Source organism: Anguilla rostrata, chromosome 10 (genome assembly GCF_018555375.3).
Source record: "Anguilla rostrata isolate EN2019 chromosome 10, ASM1855537v3, whole genome shotgun sequence".
NCBI classification, from domain to species: domain Eukaryota; kingdom Metazoa; phylum Chordata; class Actinopteri; order Anguilliformes; family Anguillidae; genus Anguilla; species Anguilla rostrata.
The window spans coordinates 19,888,179-19,911,813 of NC_057942.1; the positions used below are offsets into that span (position 1 = coordinate 19,888,179).

General features: G+C 38.6%; 1 protein-coding gene and 1 long non-coding RNA gene across 6 annotated transcripts in view; one reads left to right on the forward strand and one right to left on the reverse strand.

Moving 5' to 3' along the window:
• LOC135265195 (astrotactin-2-like) overlaps nt 1-23,635 on the forward strand; it is a 454,017-nt gene that overhangs the window by 410,297 nt on the left and 20,085 nt on the right. For all 5 annotated transcript variants that reach the window (XM_064354591.1, XM_064354590.1, XM_064354594.1 and 2 more), the window contains one exon: nt 7,497-7,638. In XM_064354591.1, the coding sequence (XP_064210661.1) occupies nt 7,497-7,638 (142 nt within the window). The remainder of the gene's footprint in view (nt 1-7,496; nt 7,639-23,635) is intronic.
• LOC135264491 (uncharacterized) lies at nt 19,315-21,016 on the reverse strand. The gene is made up of 4 exons (XR_010332704.1): nt 20,816-21,016; nt 20,130-20,282; nt 19,850-19,942; nt 19,315-19,688 (listed from the first exon to the last, which is right to left on the reverse strand). It is a non-coding gene; the product is annotated as an uncharacterized LOC135264491 (long non-coding RNA).

A 23,635-nucleotide genomic window follows, 5' to 3' on the forward strand; every position in this document is an offset into this window, starting at 1 on the left:
AGAACTCCATAGCAACCACCTAGCAACACCATAGCAACCGCCTAGAACTCCATAGCAACCACCTAGCAACATCCTAGCAAACACCTGGAACCCAATAGCAACCACCTAGCAACACCCTAGCAACCACCTAGAACTCCATAGCAACCACCTAGCAACACCCAAGCAACGGCCTAGAACTCCATAGCAACCACCTAGCAACATCCTAGCAACCACTTTGAATACCCTAGCAACCCCCTAGCAACACCGTAGCAACCACCTAGAACGCCATAGCAACCACCTAGCAACCGCCTAGAACTCCATAGCAACCACCTAGTAATTCCATAGCAACCGCCTAGAACTCCATAGCAACCACCTAGCAACACCCTAGCAACCACCTAGAACTCCATAGCAACCACCTAGCAACACCCTAGCAACGGCCTAGAACTCCATAGCAACCACCTAGCAACACCATAGCAACCACCTAGAACTCCATAGCAACCACCTAGCAACACCATAGCAACCGCCTAGAACTCCATAGCAACCACCTAGCAACATCCTAACAACCACTTAGAATACCCTAGCAACCACCTAGCAATGCCCTAGCAACCACCTGGAGCTCAATAGCAACCACCTGAAACTCCATAGCAACCACCTAGCACCACCCTAGCGACCGCCTAGAATTCCATGAAACCACCTAGAACTCCATAGAACCACCTAGCAACACCCTAGCAACTGCCTCAAACATCATAGCAACTACCTACCACTGTTCACTCTGTTCAACAGAAAGTCGACTTTGCATTGGCGGCAACCACACTTCACAATTTCTGCAGGAATTGTCTAGTTATTATTATTATTATTATTATTATTTTTCATGATGGACTTGTGACTGGCAGATTTAAAGAATTCCTTTTGTGGTTTCCCCCCTGAATGTGTTCAGTAAATATTATAATAAAACCCTATGAATGAGTATAGCTACAGCCATGACCCATAAATATTAAAGCTGAAATTCTCTGTGAATGATTATGGCCATGTTCCATAAATATTAACATGGAGCTTTCTGTGAATGAGCACAACCATGTCCCATAAATATTAAAGGAGAATCACTCTATTGGTGAATGCAGCCATGTTATAAAATATTGAGGATGAGTACAACCAATTCCACAATTATTAAAGGTGATGTACTCAAATAATGAGCACAGCCATGTCCAATAAATATTAAAGGACACTATTAATGAGTCCAGCCATATTACATAGATATTAAGGTGGAACTCCGTGAATGAGCACAGCCATGTTCCATAAATATTGAAGGTGATACGCTGTGAATGAGAACACCGATGTGCCATAAATTCTCGTAATCTCTGTGGCTGCCATCCCAGGGCCCCATGTACAGTGAGGTCATGCTCATAATTCGGATGTTCCACTGGAATAGACAGCTGACTATGCAAATGATTCAGCAGTCCATTATTTATAGTCCTTGAAATGCAAAAAAAAAAGTATATATTTTTAAGTGTATGGGATAAAAATCTGTATAAATCTAAAATGTATAGAATATCAATTTTGTGTGAACTGAAATTTTAGGTTTTACATATAACAGGTTAAACGTGTTCACAGTTCAAAAGAATTACACAGGGCTAGCCCTGTTTCAATCATTTACTTAAATTGACTATTTACTTACCTGTATCAAACTATGTGACTCTATCTGTCCCAGTGCCATTCGCCCCCCCCTCCCCACACACTCCATCTCTTTTTACCCCCCTTAAAATTCAGGATTCCGCTGTACAGTTAGCAGCTCAGAAAGCCTAATTATGGCCTGTTAATTTAGAGCCTTAATAAATCTTTAAATCTGCTAAAGCAAAACTGACTGAGCTGCCTGCGTGAAATTCACTGGAATTGACTTTTTTTTACTTGTTTATATGTTGAGTGACAGTTCAGATGATTGAGGAACATTTCATATTCATCAAGCATATTTGACTTATTACTCGTTCAGCTTAATTACATAAATGGAATACACAGTACTGCATTGGTGCTGGCATTAGCAAGAGATGCTTGCTGGAAAGCTTAACAGCAGTCAGTGTGGCTATGCCATAAATACATCAGTTGTTTATATGTATATACATTTGTATGTATACCGTAAGCCTGTGGCTTTTCAGTATGCATGGCTTCTTTAGTCTTACTGGAAATTATAAAGAAAACTATATTGCTATATTCATTCTATGATGTTAACCAGAAGACATTATTGAATTGCTTGAATTAAAACTTTACATACATTTTCAATAGAAATGTGGAACATACAAAATAACTAACATGCAAAATAACTAAAATGACCTAGATGGAGGTGTTAGTAATTAGCATAAGCATAATTAGCATTTCCTAAAAAAACATTTTAGATATGAGTTATTTTGGCTGTGGTTGTAAGTTAACAAGCTAGTTTACTTTGTTTTAGTTGTCAGTTCTTGATCCCAGCGACAATAGGTAGCTACTGACAAGTTAATGAACAAAGCTAGTCACCTTCCTTATGTACTGTTGTGCCATTGCCTTTTGATTAATCTGGTTGCTATGTCTGCTTTTGGCCTGAGGGGAAAAAAACACCAAAAGTGAATGCAACCTTTAGCAAATGAACAGAGCTTCACAAGTACAATAGTGTATACCTTCCACACGTATGTGCTGTGCACTAGTGACATGTACATGGGTGGCAGTGTAGTATAATGGTGAGGAAACCAGGTTGCATATTCAATTCCCAGGTAGGATACTGCTGTTGTACTCTTGAACAAGGTACTTAACCTGATGTACTTCAGTATATATACCCAGCTGTATAAATGTGTACTATGTAATTCTAGTAATGCTTTAGCTATTTTAGCTGTATACAGTGCTGGTACCAATCAAACTACAGTGATTTACTAAGGAGAAGTTAAATATGGAAACACGGGCAGCCAGGTGCTAAGTTAGTCTGTGTTCAACTTTTGTTTTTTCACCCCATGCCGTGATGGTGGGAGTTTACACAGAATTAAAGTAATTTGGCCTGGCACCGAAGCGGGAGAGGGGAACAGTGTGTCCATAAGGTCCACAGACGTTCCAAGGAAGATAGGGGTCTGCAGCATAGTCCAAAATTCTGTGAAGGGCAGTACACGTAGACCCTTGTTATGCTTTAACTAGATTACAGGCAATGGGACATACTGTATCCCAGACAAAGATGCCATTCGCCTGGTTACACAAGTACTGGACATGATCTCGCCATTGGCTTAAAAACTGTGGAACAAATTATAGGGCTGGGGTGAGGGTGGTCAGGAAGGTTAAGTAATACAGGAGAGAGTCCTGGATCCTACAGGGAATGTGTCATTTTCTTCATTAATAGATGATCCCCATCATTGGGAAAGGTAACTGTGAAAACTGTGTTTTTTATTGTTTTAAAGTGACATAGAATGTAAGTCCGGGTTTCCTCTTGAAAACACTGCTGTCATGATACAGCTGAACCCTATGAATCCAAATGCATAAAATCCACATGGGTTACCAAATGTAACAGTCGGTTACCAAAGCACAGCCTTGGATAAAATCTGTTCAGCGTTTTGCCCTGATTCCTGGCTGTTGGTCTGCAAAGTTCATCTGACAACTCATTTTCATGGCTGAATAAAAGGAGAATGTTCAGAGCCAACTAAAATGAAAGCTTTCAATATCAGGTCTTTTTTTTTTTGAATGACTGAATGGAGGAGATTCCCTTACATTAAGCAGCATGGTTTTAAAAAGAGATGCTTGACTCGTAAGCTGGGATGAGTGATCCTGGCACAGGCTTACAATGGGCCCTGTCTGGGAAATATGACAGACACCAGACAGCCAGAACACTTCAAAAGCCCTTTCTCTGACACAGACTCAGCAACTTACATTTCTATAGCAATGACCGACTGACCAAGGGGGAAGGAAAACATATACAGTAATTATAGTTTCAGAATCCTTTTCTCCGTCTTTGTGTTTGCAGTTTCAGGGTAACAGGAGGCCGTGTCAGGAGATGCTTGCACTAGACTTGCAGGAGCACACTGGGAAAGGGAGGGTGGGGGGCTCTGTTTAAATACTGTTAAAGTACTTAAATAGTTACAGTACAATGCTGGGTATGAAACTCAACACTGTGGGAGATAGGGAGGGGCTCCTTTTCGTTTTTCAGGAAGAAGTTTAAAAAAGGGTCTGAATGGTACAGGTGTCAGTGTTCTAAAATGCATCCAGAATGGTGGAGAGTATATTTATCAATATTCTGTTTCAAGAAGTAAAGAAGGTGAATAATATTGTGCAGATGACAAACGTAATAATCTTAGGAGTTACCAAAGAGCTACAGTATTTACTGCAACTACACTGCCTACTACAGTTAACATTTCCAATAAAAATAGTCCACAATTATAGCCTAAAAATATAAGATGGGAAATGTGCTCATGAAAAACCGTATGTAGCCACAGAGATACTTCTGTAACACCATATATGCCTTCCAGATTTTATGAAGTTTAAAATATATGGAAAACATCAACAAAATGGCTGACATGCCTTTACCATGTTGACGTGCCCATGAATTACCATCATATTACTTCCAAACTAACTGCTTGTTGGTGAAGACATTGACAACAGCTGTGGCTTTTGAACACACCCCTGGCCTCCTTTGGGAGGTGAAAAAATAATTAACGAGGGGGAGTCACTGTGAGTGAGTGGTCCAGTTAGTTTTACTGCTCTCAAGGTCAAAGTTCATAGACACAATGTACAGACTGCAAAACTGCAGAACCATTTTTTTTCTGAAGAGAAACAGGATAATAGGAAATATGAACACTGCTGAAACAGTAGCATTTGGTTTAAATGTGGAGTCCTAGAAAGAGAGAGAGAGAGAGAGAGAGAGAGGGAGAGAGAGAGAGAGAGAGAGATTTAAACCCCCCTTTTATTGGGACATTGTTTAAACACAGAATTTACTGTACTTCAAAATAAAATAATAGACAAGCAACACACAGAGAGAAAAAAAAACTAACCACAGGCAGAAAAGAGAGAATAGATACAGAAAGAGAGAGAGAAGCGGGTGCCATCTTGGGTTGTGTGTGTCCTACAGAGCTATATGTATGTGGAAGCGTATGCCAGAAGATGATTTGAGTGTAGGACATAGACGTATCAGTGGTTGCTTAAGGAAATATTTATAGAGCAGATATAACATTTCTGACATTATTTCACAAGGATTCTGTCAGTGACTCATAAAAATAAACAGGAAATAAAAATACTCCCTTGAAAATTTTGTAGATTTGTACCCTCGTGTTTACTTAATTGTGGGTTTCAGTATTTGGCAAAGAGTTAACATGTTATGTTATTGCCATGAGTCAAACACTATTTTTTAATGATGTCCTGTAAAGGAGAGGAACTGTAGAGCAGACAGTCAGAGTTCAGCTGTCACCTGCAGTGTGTTGTGTTCTAACTGTGCTCCTGGGCCACCTTAAAGTAGCTTGCTCAAATGCCAGTAACACTGTTATACAAGTGAAATTATTATTTTCAGCTGTGGGGATATGGTTCATTTCCACCATTCACTGGGTGAAAATCCACTGCGAGAACACAGGTATTTACAGCTACCTACAATACTGACTAACACTCAGATTCAAACAAAAAAAAAAGATTAATTCTATTAAACATCTCATTACTGAGACTTCTTATATCAATCAAGACATTCCAAGAGTACATGTGCATCAGAAGAGAAAGGTGTAAAATATGTTTGTATTTGCAATAACTGAGCATACATTTTGTTTTGGAGGAGATGGTAAAAACATTCTGTTCTTGTGAAAGGCATTCCCCAGAAATCAGTGTTTGGTCCATAAATATGCCTCGCCTTCATAAATCATCCAGTGTCACTTCCTCTAATTACATTGTTATGCTGACAACACAAAATCTGTGTGAGCTCACTCCTCACTTTTATCCTCATTCAAAATATAAAAAACCAGAAGATTAAACAGCAAAAAGACAGCCATTTTACTGATGGCTTCTAGAGGCTTTGCTGTGATAGATTTTTCCCCTTTGCTAAAATATGTTCCTATTATTTCACAAATGAAGTTCCTAACAGAAAAATCAAGTTATTTGAATTGAATTGAATTGAATTGAATTGATATATGTGTCAACGGCAGAAACAACAGACCAAGCACCCCATCAGTGCCACAAACCCCCAGTTTAGGAATGCTCTCCCTCAGAACCTATGGAATTTATATGACAGAAGCGTTGTTACTTTTTACAGAGCAGCATAGATTGTGTGCTTTCAGTCCCAAACCCACGCATTTGCCATATTTTGCACACACATACACACATACTCACATAGTTGCATGCCCCCCCCCCCCTTTAAACCTCTCTCAATCATGCAGTCTCAGAGCTAAAACACTCTAAAATGTTTAGAAATCTCTTTCCTTTTTCACCTGCGCTATTTTGTTTGTTCTAAATTTGCTGTTGTTTTGAGCCATGGTTTGTGGTAACGTGGGAGCAGGATTGTGTGTCTTACACACAGATTGCTTTCTAGGAAACAGCAAACCTTTCCTTCTCACTGTTAATCTGTGTCCTTATACAAGTTCTCCCACCAGTTCCCCAGTGAAACACAAAGTACACAGTGAAGTATTTATTCTGTACATTAGTGTGTGGGTAAGCTGGTACCAGGCATGCCTTTACACCCCAGAACAAAGCTAGATTTTCTTTCAGCTGTGTGTGTGTGTGTGTGTACATATATTTATGTGTGTGTATATATATATATGCAACACATCTCAGTATTTGAGTGCATGTCTGTGTGTGTTTTTCCAATTTTAGACATAAAAGATCTTGCTGAACTCCCCCACCACACTATGAAACATACAATAGTAGTGCTACATTTCTTTTCACTGTGAAAAAATGATGGTTCTGTTCCAGGTTTATAATGTACAGCATGCCAGGAATGATATGGGACCTTCTGGTCAGAAGCAAGCACAGTGCTTCTGGAAAGGTCTCCCACTGCCACTGAGACATACAGTATAGCTGATTGAACTTGTGGGGTTCTTGCAGTGAATGCGCGGCTGGATCCGTGATCAGAACAGAGCAGTTTTAAAACACAGCCACAAAACGACGTTTGAAGTGAAGCCCGCTCACCAATATAACGGATAACCCTCAGATGTTACCATCGGCATAGTCTATATTTCTACGTTAAGGAAAGGCCTGTCAGAATATAGAGCCAGGCTATTGGACACAGCTGGCTTTCATATCTATTGGTCAGGTGCTTGTTGTTTTTCAGGAGACAGAGTAAGTTGATATTTGCATGGAGATCTCCATGCTTCCTGAAAAAGAGAAGGAACCCTTCATACAATATAGAAGGCAGAATGAGAGGCAGAGAGCATGGTAGGCCTTACAGATACATGGGAAATAGTGTGTGTGAGTGTGTGCCTGCGCATTATTATCATTTTTTTCGGACTCTTTACACTGATCTAATCTGAGTCTATGTTATCTTTACCATCTGTTTGTGTATGCTTGCACATGCGTGGGTGCGCACATCTGTCTTTGCTCAGGGGAGGTGCTGAGCTTCTCTGATGACCTTCTTTCGGGGCTGGGCTCTTCATGCATCGCGGCAGGAAGACGTCACGGGGACCACGCCCACTCCGTCCTCTACTCCCTGGTGTTCAAGTGCTTGGAACCTGACAGCCTGTACAAGTAAGACCCCCCCCCCCCCCCCCCGACCATCTAAACAGAAGGACTATAAAGTCTGTTGTCTGTGAAAACCTTTACTGTGTCGAAAAAAAGAAACCCTGGATAAAATGAGAAACAAACTTGTGAGGAAAAAACATCACTACAGCACTACAGTCTGTTAAGTTATTTCTTTTAGTCTACGTTTCAGCAACTTCGTTAATTTAACAAGATTCTTCAATTTAGCAAGAACTTGCGTCAAATCGTTAGCATAAGGTTGTCCTTGTGGTACATTTAAGAGAAGACTCAAGAATCTGCATGTGTTTGAGCACAAGAGGCCTTCATGATTATGCCATTCTTGTGTTTAATACTACTAAATAATAATGATTATATAGTAATATTCTCTTTTCTGTTTGATCCTTTCATTTCATTTCTGCTTTGAAAGCTGGTTGCCCGTCACATGCTAACTTTGGTTAGTCAAAGTTAAAATTTCACTGCCTATGTGTAAGGCTGTTAAAAGAATAATTGTCAATATTGTTATTTATATTCTGGGTAATTTTGTGTTAGAATTTAATTAATAACTGTTTGTCCAAACGGAGTGGCTATAGAGACACTTGGTGGATATTCAGCAGAATGCATCTCTGGAAAACAAGGTCAAGAAAAAGCCATGACCATAGTCATAATACTGTACATTGCTGGAATTAAAACGTATTTACATTTTATTTTGGTTGAATATCACTTTCTCTTATGATGGCTTAGCAGATTCAGTTACATTCAGGGGTAAACAACCTTTTTATTTCACTTTAGCATTGAGCCTTTCTGCGATTGGGCAACACAGGGGTCTCTCTGGGCCGCAATCGTGCGCGTCCACTCAGAAAACTAGAGGCGTTTACTGGATAAAATATAGTTTAATTAATGTGTTTTATGGTAGGAGCATAAACCAGCATTATTCAGCCGTGCTTAACGTTTTCCACTGAATGAAAGAACGAAGTATTCATCCAGTTTCATTATTTCTGGCCAGGGCTCTTGACAGTTTGGGAAAACACTGTGTTGCAGAACACTTTTCCAGGATTTATGCACATTGACACACATACCTAAATCAGAAGTTGGTGCGAGCAACCCTAGAATTAGTTTTCCTCCCATTTATGTCCTTTATTCATTAGCGTTTTGTTGCCAGAGAAACCCCCACCCTGTAATTTGTCTGTCTTTTAACAAGAGCTTATGTAGAAACAGGCTAAATTTACTCAACTGCACTGGGAGGTCCAGATCTGCTAGCCTCTTATTAGCAATAACATAAATAGACAATTTGTCTTTAATTATGTAAATTCTTGAGTAGCTGAACTGCAAACATTGTTGTGATAAATTGGTCAAATTAGTTGAGGAAAGAGCAGCTGAAGGTTTTTTTCTTCTTCACATAATCGGTGCTCCAGCCAATCTGTTTTTTTTTTTTGCTAAGTTATTAAAACAAAAGAGCTAATGAAAGCAATTCAACGGCTGGGCTGATTACACTTGGCAGATGAGAGAGAAAGCAGAAAAGGCTTCACTGTAGGTAGGGTCCCGCCAGTGAAATACTGGTTTCATTAGTGTCCCAGACACAGGAATTTTCTTGTGCGGATGGTGATTATTATAATTTTAAACTGCATGCAGTAAACCCCTCTTAGCTTTCAACTCTTCCCAAATATCATTCCAGAATTGCACAAAACAAGCGGAAAAACCCACCACTTGCTCACTCTCGCAGGGCTCTGGTCCAATTAGCAGAGAAATTAAGGCAGGGAAGTTCTGGAGGAAGGGGGTCTCTGTCCCACGTCAAACTGTATTTCTTAGTCTGACTCTGCAACACAAGCCAGGGCACAGCCCTGACCAGCCACAATAACACACAGGGCACTGCAGAACAGGGCAGCTACACGGATACAATGAAAAGACAAAATCTGTCCCTAAGATGTCAATCAATGAATTAATCAATCAGCCAACTAATCAGGCAATCAATTAAGCAATCAATCAACCAACCAATCAGTTAAGCAAGTAAGCAACTAATCAATCAATCCATTTACTCAATCATCCAGTAAAGTAATCAATCAGTAAGTGCAATGTGCACTCCTTGGGGGCCCCCTGTGTATGCTGGCTTTTGTTTCAAGTACAACTGCAATTCCAACATTTTAACAAGCTATTCTTTTTCTTAATTTGGAGATTTTCATGTTTAGAGAGATTATTTACCCTCTTAAGCCACATTAGGTCTGTAATAGCTATACATGCCATGAAGAAATAAGTCCCATGTGCACATTGTGCATATTGTGCTTTTTTGCAAACAGTTGCATAAAAATAGGTATATAACTGACGAAATAAAAGATTGTGGTGAGGTGTCCGCCTCTGGACAGTCACCACTAAGGCAGTTTGTGAAGACTCATTTCAGAATCCTAGGGCAAAACAAAAGGATGCTCCTTGGGTTCTCTATTTTGATCTTATCCTCATGATTCATAGATGAGCTCATTGAAAGTCAGCACAAGTCAGCAGTTTAGTAATTGGAATAGCTGGGGCAGCTGAAACAAATCAACCTGGTGACATCAAAACCTAGCTTTCTCCAAGATGGCTGTACCCGAGTGCTAGTATCTGCAAATAAACAGAACTTTTAGTTTCTTTTTCTAGCAAATATGAATACATTTCATATTTGAATGGCGAGGCATATCTTATCTAAGTTAAAAAGCAAATGAGTCACATGACTTAAGTTTTTCTCGTCCTCTTTAAGGCTGAAAGTGTGAATGCCACGCCAGATGCCTTTGACTTCGAACCCTGTCCTGCTATCACATAATTAGTGTCAGTATCTGGTTACATTACAATTAATTACCTTACAATTACTTTAGCAGACTGCAGAGTGACCTTTAGAGGTTGAGAACACCTGTTTGTCTCAGGAAAACTGCAATGTCACAAAAGGCACTATAATCAATAAGTGCAAACTTCACCAAACAAACAAACAATTAATAATGTAAAACAAATGTATATATCACTGTACAACTAACATTTACAGAGCTATACCTATAAGACTATTATCCCGAAAGGAACTCCAAAAAGAAAGAGGATAGATAAAGATAGTCAGGGGAGCCATATTGCAGTTCAAAGAGATGAATCTTTAGTCAGTGTTGGAGAATGGGTAGGGTTTCTGTTGTCCCAACCACAGCGGGAAGCTCATCTTACCACTGAGGGGCCAGAAGACATGACCGGGAAGTGCAGTCACGCAGGGGGGAGGGGTAAGGCACCCAGATGATGCAGAAAAAGGGGTTCTAACTGGTGCATAGGGCCTGACCATATTTTGGAGCTGTAACAGAGCTGCGCCTTTAGCTAGCTGACTTGGCTAGGGGGGCCAGGGAGGAAGAAGTTTCAGTAGTCTGGCCGTGAAGAACCTACATGCCTGACATACCACTCGGAGATTCCCAGCAGATGAAGAGGTCGACACTAGTGGTTTGGTCCTTTCACATCCCCGGCCAGACTGCCAGCATGGCTGTGGTGGTGCCTATCATGCCAAGACCGGGCTTTATGGACTCATCCATCAGAGGAGCCAGACACTTTTATGTAAAGTGGTTAAGTGGGAAGCTGGTCTGTAATATATTAATCTGTGAGACGGCCTCTGCAGTTGCAACCCCTGGGGATGAGTCAATGGTACAGTCCGTTCCCTCTCCTCGGGTTACAGCTCTCATCTCAACATCCTGAAACTATGAGGGGTGCAACCGTCTTTGAGCAGCAATCTCCAAATGAGAAATGCATGTTATGGTCAACGAACACTGTACAAGTATTTAACAATGTACTTTGAAAATTCCACTTCTTCAGACTTTACTGTAAGATTATTTAAACCACAATGAAGCGTATTGCCCAGCCCTTATAATGGGGTTAGACAAGTCTACAACGTGCGTTCACCCTGTCTGAATTATGACATCACTGCCACCAGTATACTCCAGTCCTCCAGAAGTGACAGGTTCAAAATATGACATCACCATCATCAGTATCCTCAGGGCCAGTCACTGAGTGGCAGACAGCAGTTGCCTTTATCAGGTTGGCAGGGGCAGCTAGGGGACTGGGGGTAAGATAACCACTCTGTTGGGCCTTTGGCTCACATTAAATCACCAGGTCTGTCTCCCCTGTGTTAGTGAGGGGCGTTTTGTTAAGTGACTCAACACCTTTTTCTCTCACGTTGCCTACAGTAGGTTCACCGGCACTGTGTTGGCATTATAGGCATAGGCTGAACCCGGGGGGAAGACAGGAAGCAGCTGGAATAAGGGCCACTTATCATATTGGGCTGCGCAATTGGGAAATAATGTGCACCCTTGCACATTCTATTTGCCACTGTTTGCTGATGCAGTCGTGCCAGGCAATAATTGCTATTGTAATTCCATTACTCTAATGTTGCATGTTTCTGATTGGGATGGGCCAACTAGAGAAGTACTGAGGGTCACTCAATTGACACGACTGGGTAGCTGGTTCATAGGTCTCTGTCTATTCAGAAGGCTTAACTCCATTGATTCCTCTCCTTAACTGCAGATCTTAGAAAGAGGTTCAGGTCATATTGATACAAAACTGAACGTTCTACCAGTATGGCAATAGTTAAGAAGTTTAAAACTACTGAAACGGTCATAAACCTGTCTGAGAGAGGACACAAGTACATCTTTCCCCCATGCACAGTGAAGCCAATGGTTTTGGAGGCATTGTAAAATCCACAAAGCCATAGCTGAAGATCTATACATCTTAGTCTTATTTTGGGTACACACGGTTTCTGATCTATGCCAGTAAGGCTTTTTGGAAATATTTCCAGACAAAAATAAGCATCTGGAGTTTGCTAAATGGCATTGGAACTTGGATTGCAACTGTGTGTTATGGTCAGATGAGACCAGCACTGAGCTTTTTGGCCGCACACATCAGCAGTGGGCTTGTTGTTGGAAGAGGGGCACTTACTGAATGTTTAAATGGCCCTTACACCTACGGTAAGGTACGGTGGTGGATCTTTGATGTTATGGGGTTTCTTCACATTCACTCGTTCCGGGGCTCTTGTTTAGGTCCATGGAATCATGAACTCCAGCTAGTACCAATATGTTTTGGCAAAAAACCTGTTTCCTTCTGCCAGGAAGCTCATACTTGGCCGCAAATGGATTTTTCAGCAAGACAATGATCCACAAGCATACCTCAAAATCAGCCATGAAATGATGAACTGACCACAAAATTACTGTTTTGCAATGGCCATTAATCTCCAGACTTCAACCACATCAATAATTAAAGAAAGCAGTGCAGAAGCACAGGCCAGTGGACGTGAAGGATCTTTAAAGATGGAAAACTGGTGGAGGAAAATGGAGGAAACAATCACCAATCTCATAAAACACTGCCGAACATGAATCGGTAGCACCGTAATTGTGAAAGGAGAGTTCATACATGAAGTACATTAAATGGGGCTGTGAGTATCTGTGACTTTCCTTTGGAAAATACATGTATAATATGAGAATAGTGTAATTCCAGTGGATTCCACAAAAACACTCAAAACAAGATTGTATTAAATAAAAAAATATATTAACTTTTCTACTTTAATACAGTTTTTGTTAATCATTATGAAGGGTGTGCGTGTTATGTTTTGTTACTTTTTCCATTTTTTTTTTTTAAAGCTCACCCCGCATATTTATACTTTATGCGCAGAGTAGCCAGTATGCTTTACTGCACTGTATTAGAATGCTGAAAAAAGACCTGGATCCAGGTTGCCTACAACTATAAAATATAATGACTCCAAACTTTGTTTATAAATACATTGTTTCTTTGTCATTTTCCCCTTTGTCCTAGGTGTTCAGGATCAGACATTTAAGACTTTTGTTTTGCAATATTATACAATTATTCCAAATACAGCTTTGTGAAAATGACAAATTTGTAACATTTTTAAAAGAATGAAAGTTGTTGGAAAGTACCTAATAGTACTAATACCTCTTCAAGGGAAATCCTAATGTGCAGCAGCGGACTCAATCATTCATTCAGTCTTGCATTTACTCACTCACTCACTCATTCAATCATTCACTCGCTCATGCACTCACTCAGTTGGTCTCCCCATTCAGTCACCTCACTGACTCTCTCACTCACTCTAGCTCACTCACTAACTCACTCACTCACTCAAGAATTTGCTCAGTGTTCAGTCGGTCATGCAGTTCTCAGTCTGGCCTGTTTATTTTTTGCTTTAATATGCAGTCAAACTGATGTCAAAGGAACCAATACTCATAAAACAAAAAATTCATATTCTGTATTTGTACATGTAACATGCTGGATGAGTTACAAGGATTATAATTCACAATTTAGTCAATTGGCAGTCACTTTTCTCCAAAGTGACTAAAAAAAGTGACTGAGTGCATTAAATTGGCTAAAGTCACCGCATGAATGCATTCTTTATTATATGGTATTGGATTTTCATACATCCTGTTTCTTATTGGTCAGTGAAAAACCGTTGCATTTAAATTTGAGGAACAAAAGCTCTATTATTGCATTCACCTTTTTGCGTATTGCAGAGGGTCAGAGTGAAAACTGCAAAAATATTTTGCACTTTTAAACATTTGTGTGAATACCAACAAGCCTACTGAAATACCGCATGTACAGGAATATGGCAGAATGCCACTGGGCTGAGGGGTGAGAGTAGTTAGAAGAGAAAGAAAGGAGGAGCCAAAGAGGGAAAAATGGGGATGTTAAGCGATCAAGAGAGAAGGAGAGAGGGAGAAGTGATTTGCCGTCTGTTTTGACATTTTTATTGGCAGGCCAAACACGGCCTTTCTTTGTTCTGTGATGATGTCTTCCAATTACAGTTTTTTTTACAATTGGTTACAAATGGGTTACTTTTCTCAATACTGAGTACATTTTTTCAAAACTCTTCACACTGTTGTCTGTACCAACATACAGCTTGGCACAACAGTTAATTTCACACCCAAAATGCACCAAAACTACCAAAACACTGCATGCTTGTGTCAAAATCTAATAATTCTACCAAAACACCAGCACTAGTTTTCTCCAACAGCAACACTTTGTCACTCATAACACAATTACCTAAAAAACAGCTAAGAGACACTGTCGGATTACATAGTTGCGTTGCCATGGATGTGTCCTAGCCGCTTGCCGTAAAGGCCTTTACTATGTCGTAACACTTAGATGGCATGACGTAACACTTAGATGACCCGGCGTGTATGTAGACCTGCAGTGCTTCCGCGCTGCAACTAAAAAAGGCGTCAGACTAGTGTTGTCATGATACCAGGTTTAGTATCACGACACTCGATACTGAAACAATACTTGGAACTTAAATGATACACAAAATGTCCACAAGGGTTAACCTCATTTTTGAATTCACGGTTTAATAAACCCAACATGGTTTATTAACAACCTTTAAGTTGAAGCCTGTTCAACATATTACAGTTTTTTTCAATTGCTAACAAGCATCGGTCAATACTGAAACCACTTTTTCAAAACTCTTCATACAGTCTGCATTACCAACATGCATCTTGGCCAAACAGTTAATCTTACTTCCAAAACTGACTCAAACCACCAAAACACTTCATACATGTCTCAAAATAAGCTCATTTGACCATAACACTGGCAACAATTCTCACTCAGAAAGCATACATTGTCACTCATAACACACTGACCTAAAAACACTAACAACAGGGAACATTACATACATGATGAACTTTTATATTTGAAGTTTGAATGATTTTTCACATAAATCAGTATTTCATTATAGAATAAGAATAACATCTTTTCACTTTATTGACTGTACTAACGTATATGTAACAAGAATGAATCAGAAATGCAGCAATTTGCTTCAATATTCTTTATTTTTTCTATATCTTTGCGTATAGTAATTTAAAAAGTTGAAACAAAAAAAAAACAATTTCCTGAAATTCCAGGGCTGCAATAATAATCACAAAAAAACAACAACATGTATAGTATAATCAATAATACTGTACAGTACTGTGAGGGTTCTAGTTCTCCCTTAGTTCTCTCTCTCCACACCCCGCATTCATGGCATCCAGTAAGGACATCTGGTCATGTGGACGGTGGTCATACACCTTCCACCTCCACTTAGAGAAAAACTCCTCTATAGGGTTTAGTATCGAGTATGGAGGCTGGAATAGTACTAACATCCTGGGATGTGCAACAAACCAGTCTGTGACTGCAGCAGAGTGGTGGAATGCCACATTATCTCACACAACAACGAAGGTAGACCACCACTCTTGGTCTTCCTCTCCTTTGTCCTCCACGCATTCTCCCTCTCCCTGCCACTCTTCTTTCCCCACCAACCTGCCTTCCTTGATCCATTTTTCTAAACAAAATCATTCTGAAATCATGCTGTTCCCTTTTGTCTGTTTGGTAACGAGACTGAAAACAGGACACCTGGGTAGGCTTTCAGCTGAAATTGTAATCAGCTGTGTTTGGAATGATTATTATTTTATTGTAAATATTCTGCTAAGATTTTCTATATATTTCAATATGGTTAGTGCAGAAATGCACAAAATTTGCCATCATTCTGTTTTGAATGTGTTTTTAACAGTTTTGAAAACAGCATGTTAGCATTTGAAAAATGTGCTGCAAATATATAGTGTTTTGCATGTGGTGGAGTATGAATGAGAAAAGAGTTCATGGATTTTGTAAAATGTGGTCATTGAATGCATTTTGTGTGAAAGCAATGAAAAATGATTCACAGTTTGGTCCACATGGACTGACTGTGTGAAGTGTTTTGACAATGTGACTTCAGTTTTGACCAATGCATGTTAGCAATTGAAAGAAAATGGGAAAAGCATAGGCCTATAGTGTTACAACACTAATAGAAAAATATATTAAATATATTTCAAAAATTAAACAATTGTAAACTAAATAATCTTTAAATAGGTCTTTCACTTTTAAATAGATCTAAAAACAGCATATTCTAATAACAATACAGCATCTTCCTATAATAAAATATTTCCAAATTAGAACACTATTGCTACTGAAGTGTACTGCTACTGCTACTGTAGCGCACGTCACCTGACTTGGCTACCTTAGTTGCTACTGCCATCGAGCAAAGATTCTGACAAATTACACCTTTTATCCTCTCAATCAGTAATGAGGGAGGCACATTTCCCTGGCTTTTACATTTGACCTAAAAGTACCGAAGAGGTGCTGTTTCGGTATACCATGCAACACTACGTCAGACACATATTCCAATCCATTGCTCAGCTTAGCAGAGAATGCACATTTCAGAGGGCCTCAAAGACAGATAATATATGAATAATAATACATATTTCAAATAATAAATATAACATTGAATAAAACTAAACAAAAAACGAAATATCAACTTGCATCCATGTTACCTGCGTGCTGCCCGCAGAGTACCGTATTATTTATTTTGACATTGGCAGACTACAGCATAAGTCTTTTGACTACAGCATAAGTCTTAAAAGACTATAGTCTTTTGTTTATATTCAATATTAGTAATTGCAGCGAGAAACCGCAGCTGTAGACACAAGAAAGTTTGTTATATTATGGTATATTATGGTAGCAACCGAACAAACCGAAATAGTTACAAGATATATACTTACATAGCAATGATGAAATTTTATGTGTTCAGTAGATAGAGATGGAGACAGTAAAGCAATGATACAGTCCTATCCGCTTCTGTTTTGTTCCAGAAAACGATGTCAGATAGGTCTATCAGCAAACATATGGCTTAGCTATGCCCAGAAGTCCTCAATAATAATAGTATTTTCCAAGAAATTGTGAAATTGTGACATTTCGTTAGGTGCAGTGTCTTTTACTGCTACCCCTGAGTGAATTCGATGATAAGAAAGTTTTCGGTTACACTGACGGATAAAATGCTATTCCAAAAGCGAAATCAGACATGTTATACATGGTTAGAAAGCTTATACTCTCACCTACTGAATACATGAACACAGCTATTTTTGAATGTACCCAGGCATCACAGATGCGCATATATTTCACAAACGGATTGTCCAAGACAATATATGACCACTCGGTCTCAAAAGGGACATCTTTACGCGTAAAACCGTAAAATGGTAAGGTTGTATATTTATTCAATATTTAGTCCCAGATATTGACTGTAGAATGACATGGTATCATTTTTTAAAACGTTGTCTCGTTTATTTCGTTACTCATTAAGCAGCGTTTTCACTGCCGCACTAGCATATCTTAGGGCTATTGTTGGGTTTACCTTGTTGCTATGACGGAATACGATTTTTTGAGTGGTGAAAGAATATTTTTATGAATGCCCAGATAGATAATATTGTCCATTATGAAGTTCAGACCCTCCCCTCACTGATAAATACTAGACCCAACGGTGTAAGATTACTTAGTTGCGTCGCCATGGATGTCTTCTAGCCGCTTGCCGTAAAGGAGTTTACTAGATGTCGTAACACTTTAGATTTGGAGCTACAGCTCTTCCCAACTAATAGAAAAGTCCAAATGGCGGGCAAACAATATTGCGGACATTGGTGGTCCCAATAGCAAAGTTGTAGAGCACATTCAGATGCATCGTTCAATGAAGATTTGTGTTGATTAATAATAATAATAATCCTAACAGATACAATTGGGTTCCACCAGCTTCGCTGCTTGGACCCCTAATTACACACAAGCAATATATATTCTAGAGGCTTACTGTACAGTTAACCCGGATTAGTTGACTTTACTAGAAAAATGAGTGGAAACCGATTGCCTTAAATTACTTAAGTTTTTACATATGGAGAAACATAACTGGTTAAGTAGTATCTACTTACCATCTAAATAGAATAGAGTAGACAGAAGTTCATTACACTTAAGCATTAGTAAACATTACTCAAAATCATTCGTTTTTATAATTAATTTGGTCTATTAGAATAGAGTAGACATTTTAAATTCAATACACTCTATCATTGGTGAACCTTACTCAAAACACGTGTTCTTATAAATCAAATCTTTTCATTTATTTAATTCAGTTTAATCACTATGCTGATTATTTCAAGCTTATTTCACAAAATAAAATTTACATTTTCAATTACATTACTTTCAACTTAATGTGAACAGGCAAGAAATCAACAAACACAATACTACATTTTAACGTTCAACATTTTTATTGTTGACTTGAACATTTCCACACACAATGATCAAATGTGTCATTGCAGCATTTTAAAACATTTCCTAAATCCTAAATCCTAAAGCAGTATGTGAACCACAGGGATTAACCAAACAAGATGCAAGCCTGTAAAGCTCCAATATGTTGTTTGAGGAATATGAACTCAAAAAATGTTCACAATATCTGTTGTGATGAATATCTAAAAGAGAAAATAATATATATTTACAACATCATTATTTGAGGCTGGATTTCTGTTATAACAATATTAGAAAAAACATGTTTTTAGCCACAAGAAAATTTCAACTTATCCTAAACTACATACCATGTCTTTACTTTTTAAGACGTTCTGCAGTCTCTCTGGTCCATTTGACCAACACAAAATATAATGTATCAGTATGCCGACTAATAAAATAACACTAACATGAACTGAGCATGAACTTGAGGCATCTATGATGACGCAAACCTTTACTTTGCTTTTCAAACATTGTATTTTGTACTGATGCACTGAATATATTAACAAAAACAAGTGCCTTAATATTTCTGGCCCAGAGGCTATTGAACATAAATCAGTTCTTACCAAATACTATGGGACAAGTTAAAAAAAAAAAAAAAAAAAAAACACCCAGGTTGCAGTAGCCTGGACATAGCCTGTATTTCTTTACATTGCAAGCTGGTTTTTTAATGTTTGTAACTTGGGTTTCAGTTGATTCTGGCCCAAGGTGAGAAGTACCTGTTGGATGAACTAAAATGTGAGCTTCATACACTTGGGGTAGTTGTGGTGTAGTGCATACGTGAGACCAAAAAGCATGCACATAGCCTGCAGTAGATCTTGAACGTTTCCCATCACAACTTTTCCCTCAATGATGATCTCAATGGAGGCTGGACTCAGATGCAGGTCGGTTGGTTGTGCAGAACCTTCATGCTGAACAAATAGGATCCCGATAGGGAGGTGGCTGAATGAGTCCTCATCATCCGAGTCCTTAATAAAAAACATCACCATAAGAGCATGAACATGACATCTCACTCATTGAATAACACGTTGTCAATAACCAATTAAGTTGAGGATATAACTGTAAGACTTTAAATTTGACTGTTCAAGACCACAATAAGACACACTTTGAGAATGTATGAGTTACTTACTAAGCATGCTTTGAAGAAGTTTGCAGGGTCATCACCAAGGATAGCAGGGAGTCCTCTGAGCACCAAAGTCTGTATGTCAGTTGGCTCTGAAGACTAGGGAAATAAAATGACAGCATGGGACACGGCTAGAATGACTAGAATTGAATGGTCTAAAAGAGAGTGAAGGCAATTAAGCAGCCTTTTAAAGATATTGCATGGTTGATGTCAATTTCTGTAAAAGGTGACAATATAATTTAGTGGGATGTGTAGAACACGGTAGGTATAATGAATATTTACCAACCTTGGTTTGCTGTGAAAGCTGTGATAACTGCTCTCCAATACGCCCTCTCTTGGATCTGAAAATCTTGATGAGACGAGGACTGTGTCGATCCAGACCTTCATAGAACTCCTGCTTCAGATTCTTGCCAACAACCCTGCTAAACTCCATGTACACCTGAAAAATACAAACACTGACAAAATCCAATACAATCATGTTTCAAATCTAAATGATACAAGCCAGTTTTATTGTTTTATTTGTTGTTACTTGTTTTCCATTAGCATCACTACAAAACGGTTTACTAACTTTATATATGTCCTGTTTGACTTACCTCCATGGCAGCTGAATATCTGGTGTTTTTTGCAACAGCATCTTGCTCACAGAGTTCACTACCACAGAAATACATTCCTCAAACAATAGCAGTGGGTGCTGCATCTGCTGCCATTGGGAAATTTTGCTTTGGTAGATAACTCAGTGAGTGAGATAAAGATACAAAAACCCTACCAGATATTGAGCTGACATGGGGGTGAGAAGAACTTAGATTTTAAGGTGAACCATGTGCAACTTAAAAGGGGCAGTTCAAATAACATGTTTTTCCTTTTACTCTGGAGTGCCATCTATGCATACAGTTCTAGTGTAGCTTCCATGTTTTAACCGGTAATGCTTTAATAGATGTCCTCTTTTTTCAGAGATAAAAGCACAGTACTTACACTTCCACTGAATCTTCACAAGAAACTCAGTAGGCTAACATTATTCAAGTCTTCAAACTGTAAGAAAACAAGAAAATGAACATGAGAAATGGTAGGCTTAACTCGCCATTTACTTTAAATGAATTAGGCCTACCACCTGGTGGTAACTAGCTAAATATGTAAGGAAAATTTTTCTTGTTAACAGCTAAATTCATGTTGTGGACTTGTAATGATACACTAGTACTAATAATAATATTAGTTTTTACATTATATTATATTATAATTTGGCAAATTGCTGTCCATTTGAATGTATGTTAGGTTTTGAAATTAAATTTAACTGTTTTGAAAAGCGTATGTATGCATTTGCAGATTGGGCTGTAGATATACATGGTTTTGCTGGTGGTTGACTTTGAGTGAGAAAAGAATTCAAGAATTTTGAAAGCTGTGGTCATTGAATGTCTTCTGTGTTAAACCAATGCATTTTGTGTTAAAGCAAGGCAAGAGTCAGTCACAGTTTGGTCCACATAGACTTCTGTTGTGCTAACAGTGTGAAGAGTTTTGAAAAAGTGAGTCTAGCATTGAGACATGCTTGTAACCAATTGTAAAAAAAACTGTAACAGTCTGTTTACACTCTACTGGTTTAACTGCACAGTAACAGTCTATTCATCATTTGATTGACTGCACATTGACAGTCTATTTACACATCAGACAGCCCTTGATAACATTGGTAGAATGACGTCCTGGCTGCCTGAGTTTGTGTCTGTGGCAGTATTAAATGACTGAATGAATGACAGATTCACTGGGATATTGAGAGGCTTATGAATAATGCTCTGAACAAAATACTGACTCTGATTCTGACTCATTGACTGACTGACTGCCTCTCTATTTCATTTACATCTACTGTATGACCAATAAATTGAATTAATAATTGTAACTGAATGGCTCTGTAACTGAATATCAGGCAGACTGGGATGTCGTCTGTGAGCTGAAACCTTACAATGAAATTTACAAGATGGCAGCATATGAAATACAATTATTTTTAAAAGAAATACTCGTAAATATAGCCTATTTGACTCTGTGTGCTTAAAGTCATTTAATTATTTTTATTTTTATCGTCTTAATACCAGCATATTTTGTTAATGGTCTACATGCATGTTGGCGGCACAGAGTAATTAAATATATCTAAATTACTGTATGTTTACATACAATAGGATGCTTTTCCTACAATCCTTTCAGACTTATTCCCTTTACTGGCCATCTGTTAGAATATTGCTCCTGCTAGATTGTCAGTAGAAGACATATCTTACCATTGATGATAGCTAATCATGAGCGTTCATGGTGACTAACAAGAACTCAATTACCGGGCAGCACTTCTCTAATTCAAACAACTGCTGTAATATTCCACCGTTAATGTTAATGTGCCACATGAAATGCTCACACATGCAGCCTAAAATGTGTTGATAGATTTTGCCACCCTCTAGTTTTAACAACCCTGATTATATCTGCATGTTTAAACTGAGAAAAAGAAATTTTAATAAAAAATATAGAGCTAGAGCTGACACAGCTGACCCCTTGTAAGCTATAGATATTTAAGGCAGCACATGAGCAGTATAGTTATTCCATTCCATGAATTTGTTGGCTTGAAATTTACTCGGTAGGCTACCTCTTCAGTTCCAAGACGTCTCTTGCGTAAAGACTGTCGGTATGAATGACTGTTGTGTTCAAAGCAACCAAACAGAACAGGCAACTCAGCATGAATCAGCCCCAAGACCCTGTTATGGTCTTGTATCTATATCAACACTGCACTTTGGTCTGGAAAAGCTTTTTGTTTTGAAGGGGTGTATGATACCAATGTATTTGTATGCGCTGAAGAGTCTTTTATTGTAACACAATCCCCTGCTGAGCAGGCAGGCGAATGGCATGTCTCGAAGACCTAAACTATACTCTCTGAATTTCCTGATAGAACCAAAGCCGGTGAAGTGACAGGTCTGTATTGGGACTGTTGAATTTAAACAATGTGGTGCACAGTATTGTTATAATAGGCGCAGAGACTGTGGACGTCGCAGGGGGGTGAGAAACTTTTGTGAGGTTGGAAGAATACCAGGCATTCTTTGTGATAAATAACAAAATCAAAACCAAAAAATGCAAACAATGTACAAACAAGGCCAGACTGCAGACAAGAGTCAGTCAGTGGTTTAGAGCTGTGGTTTACAAGACCAACAGAGAAAGAGTCAGACAAACCTACTGTTTAAAAGTAGAAACCTTGTAAGAGAGAGAGGAAAAAAATAGAGAGAAAGATACAGTAGGTCTAACTGTTAACATGCGCTGGGGTTTGTTTTGCTTGTGTGCCTCTGTTTTCAAAAGAGAGAATGGAAATAGGAAAAAAGCAAAAATAAATTGCTTATGAATGTTTTAATTTAGGTGCTTTCATTCTGTTGTATTTTTTGGAATTTCTGATGAATCAGCAACTAGGGTTACATTCTTTCTTTCTGGAGTTCTTTATTTCAATGTTATACTGCAGTATAATATTATGGGCACTATACTTATGCATTGCCATTTATTATAAATCTGCATGTAATGCAGGGTCATCTCTGACACTAAATGTACTTTATCTGTTATGTTTACATGTAGCAGTGGAGTCTTATACTGCATGTATACTGTACAAGTAATCCGGTGCCATATTTTGTACTGTAAATTCACATGTAGCTGTGTAGAGCCCATATACTGTATTAGAATAAATCTAAACATGTACTATAACAAAGATGATTTCGATAAGTCATATTAAATAATGTCATATGCTGAGGTCTTCTGAAATTTGCTTTGCAGTGGAAAATGTATCAA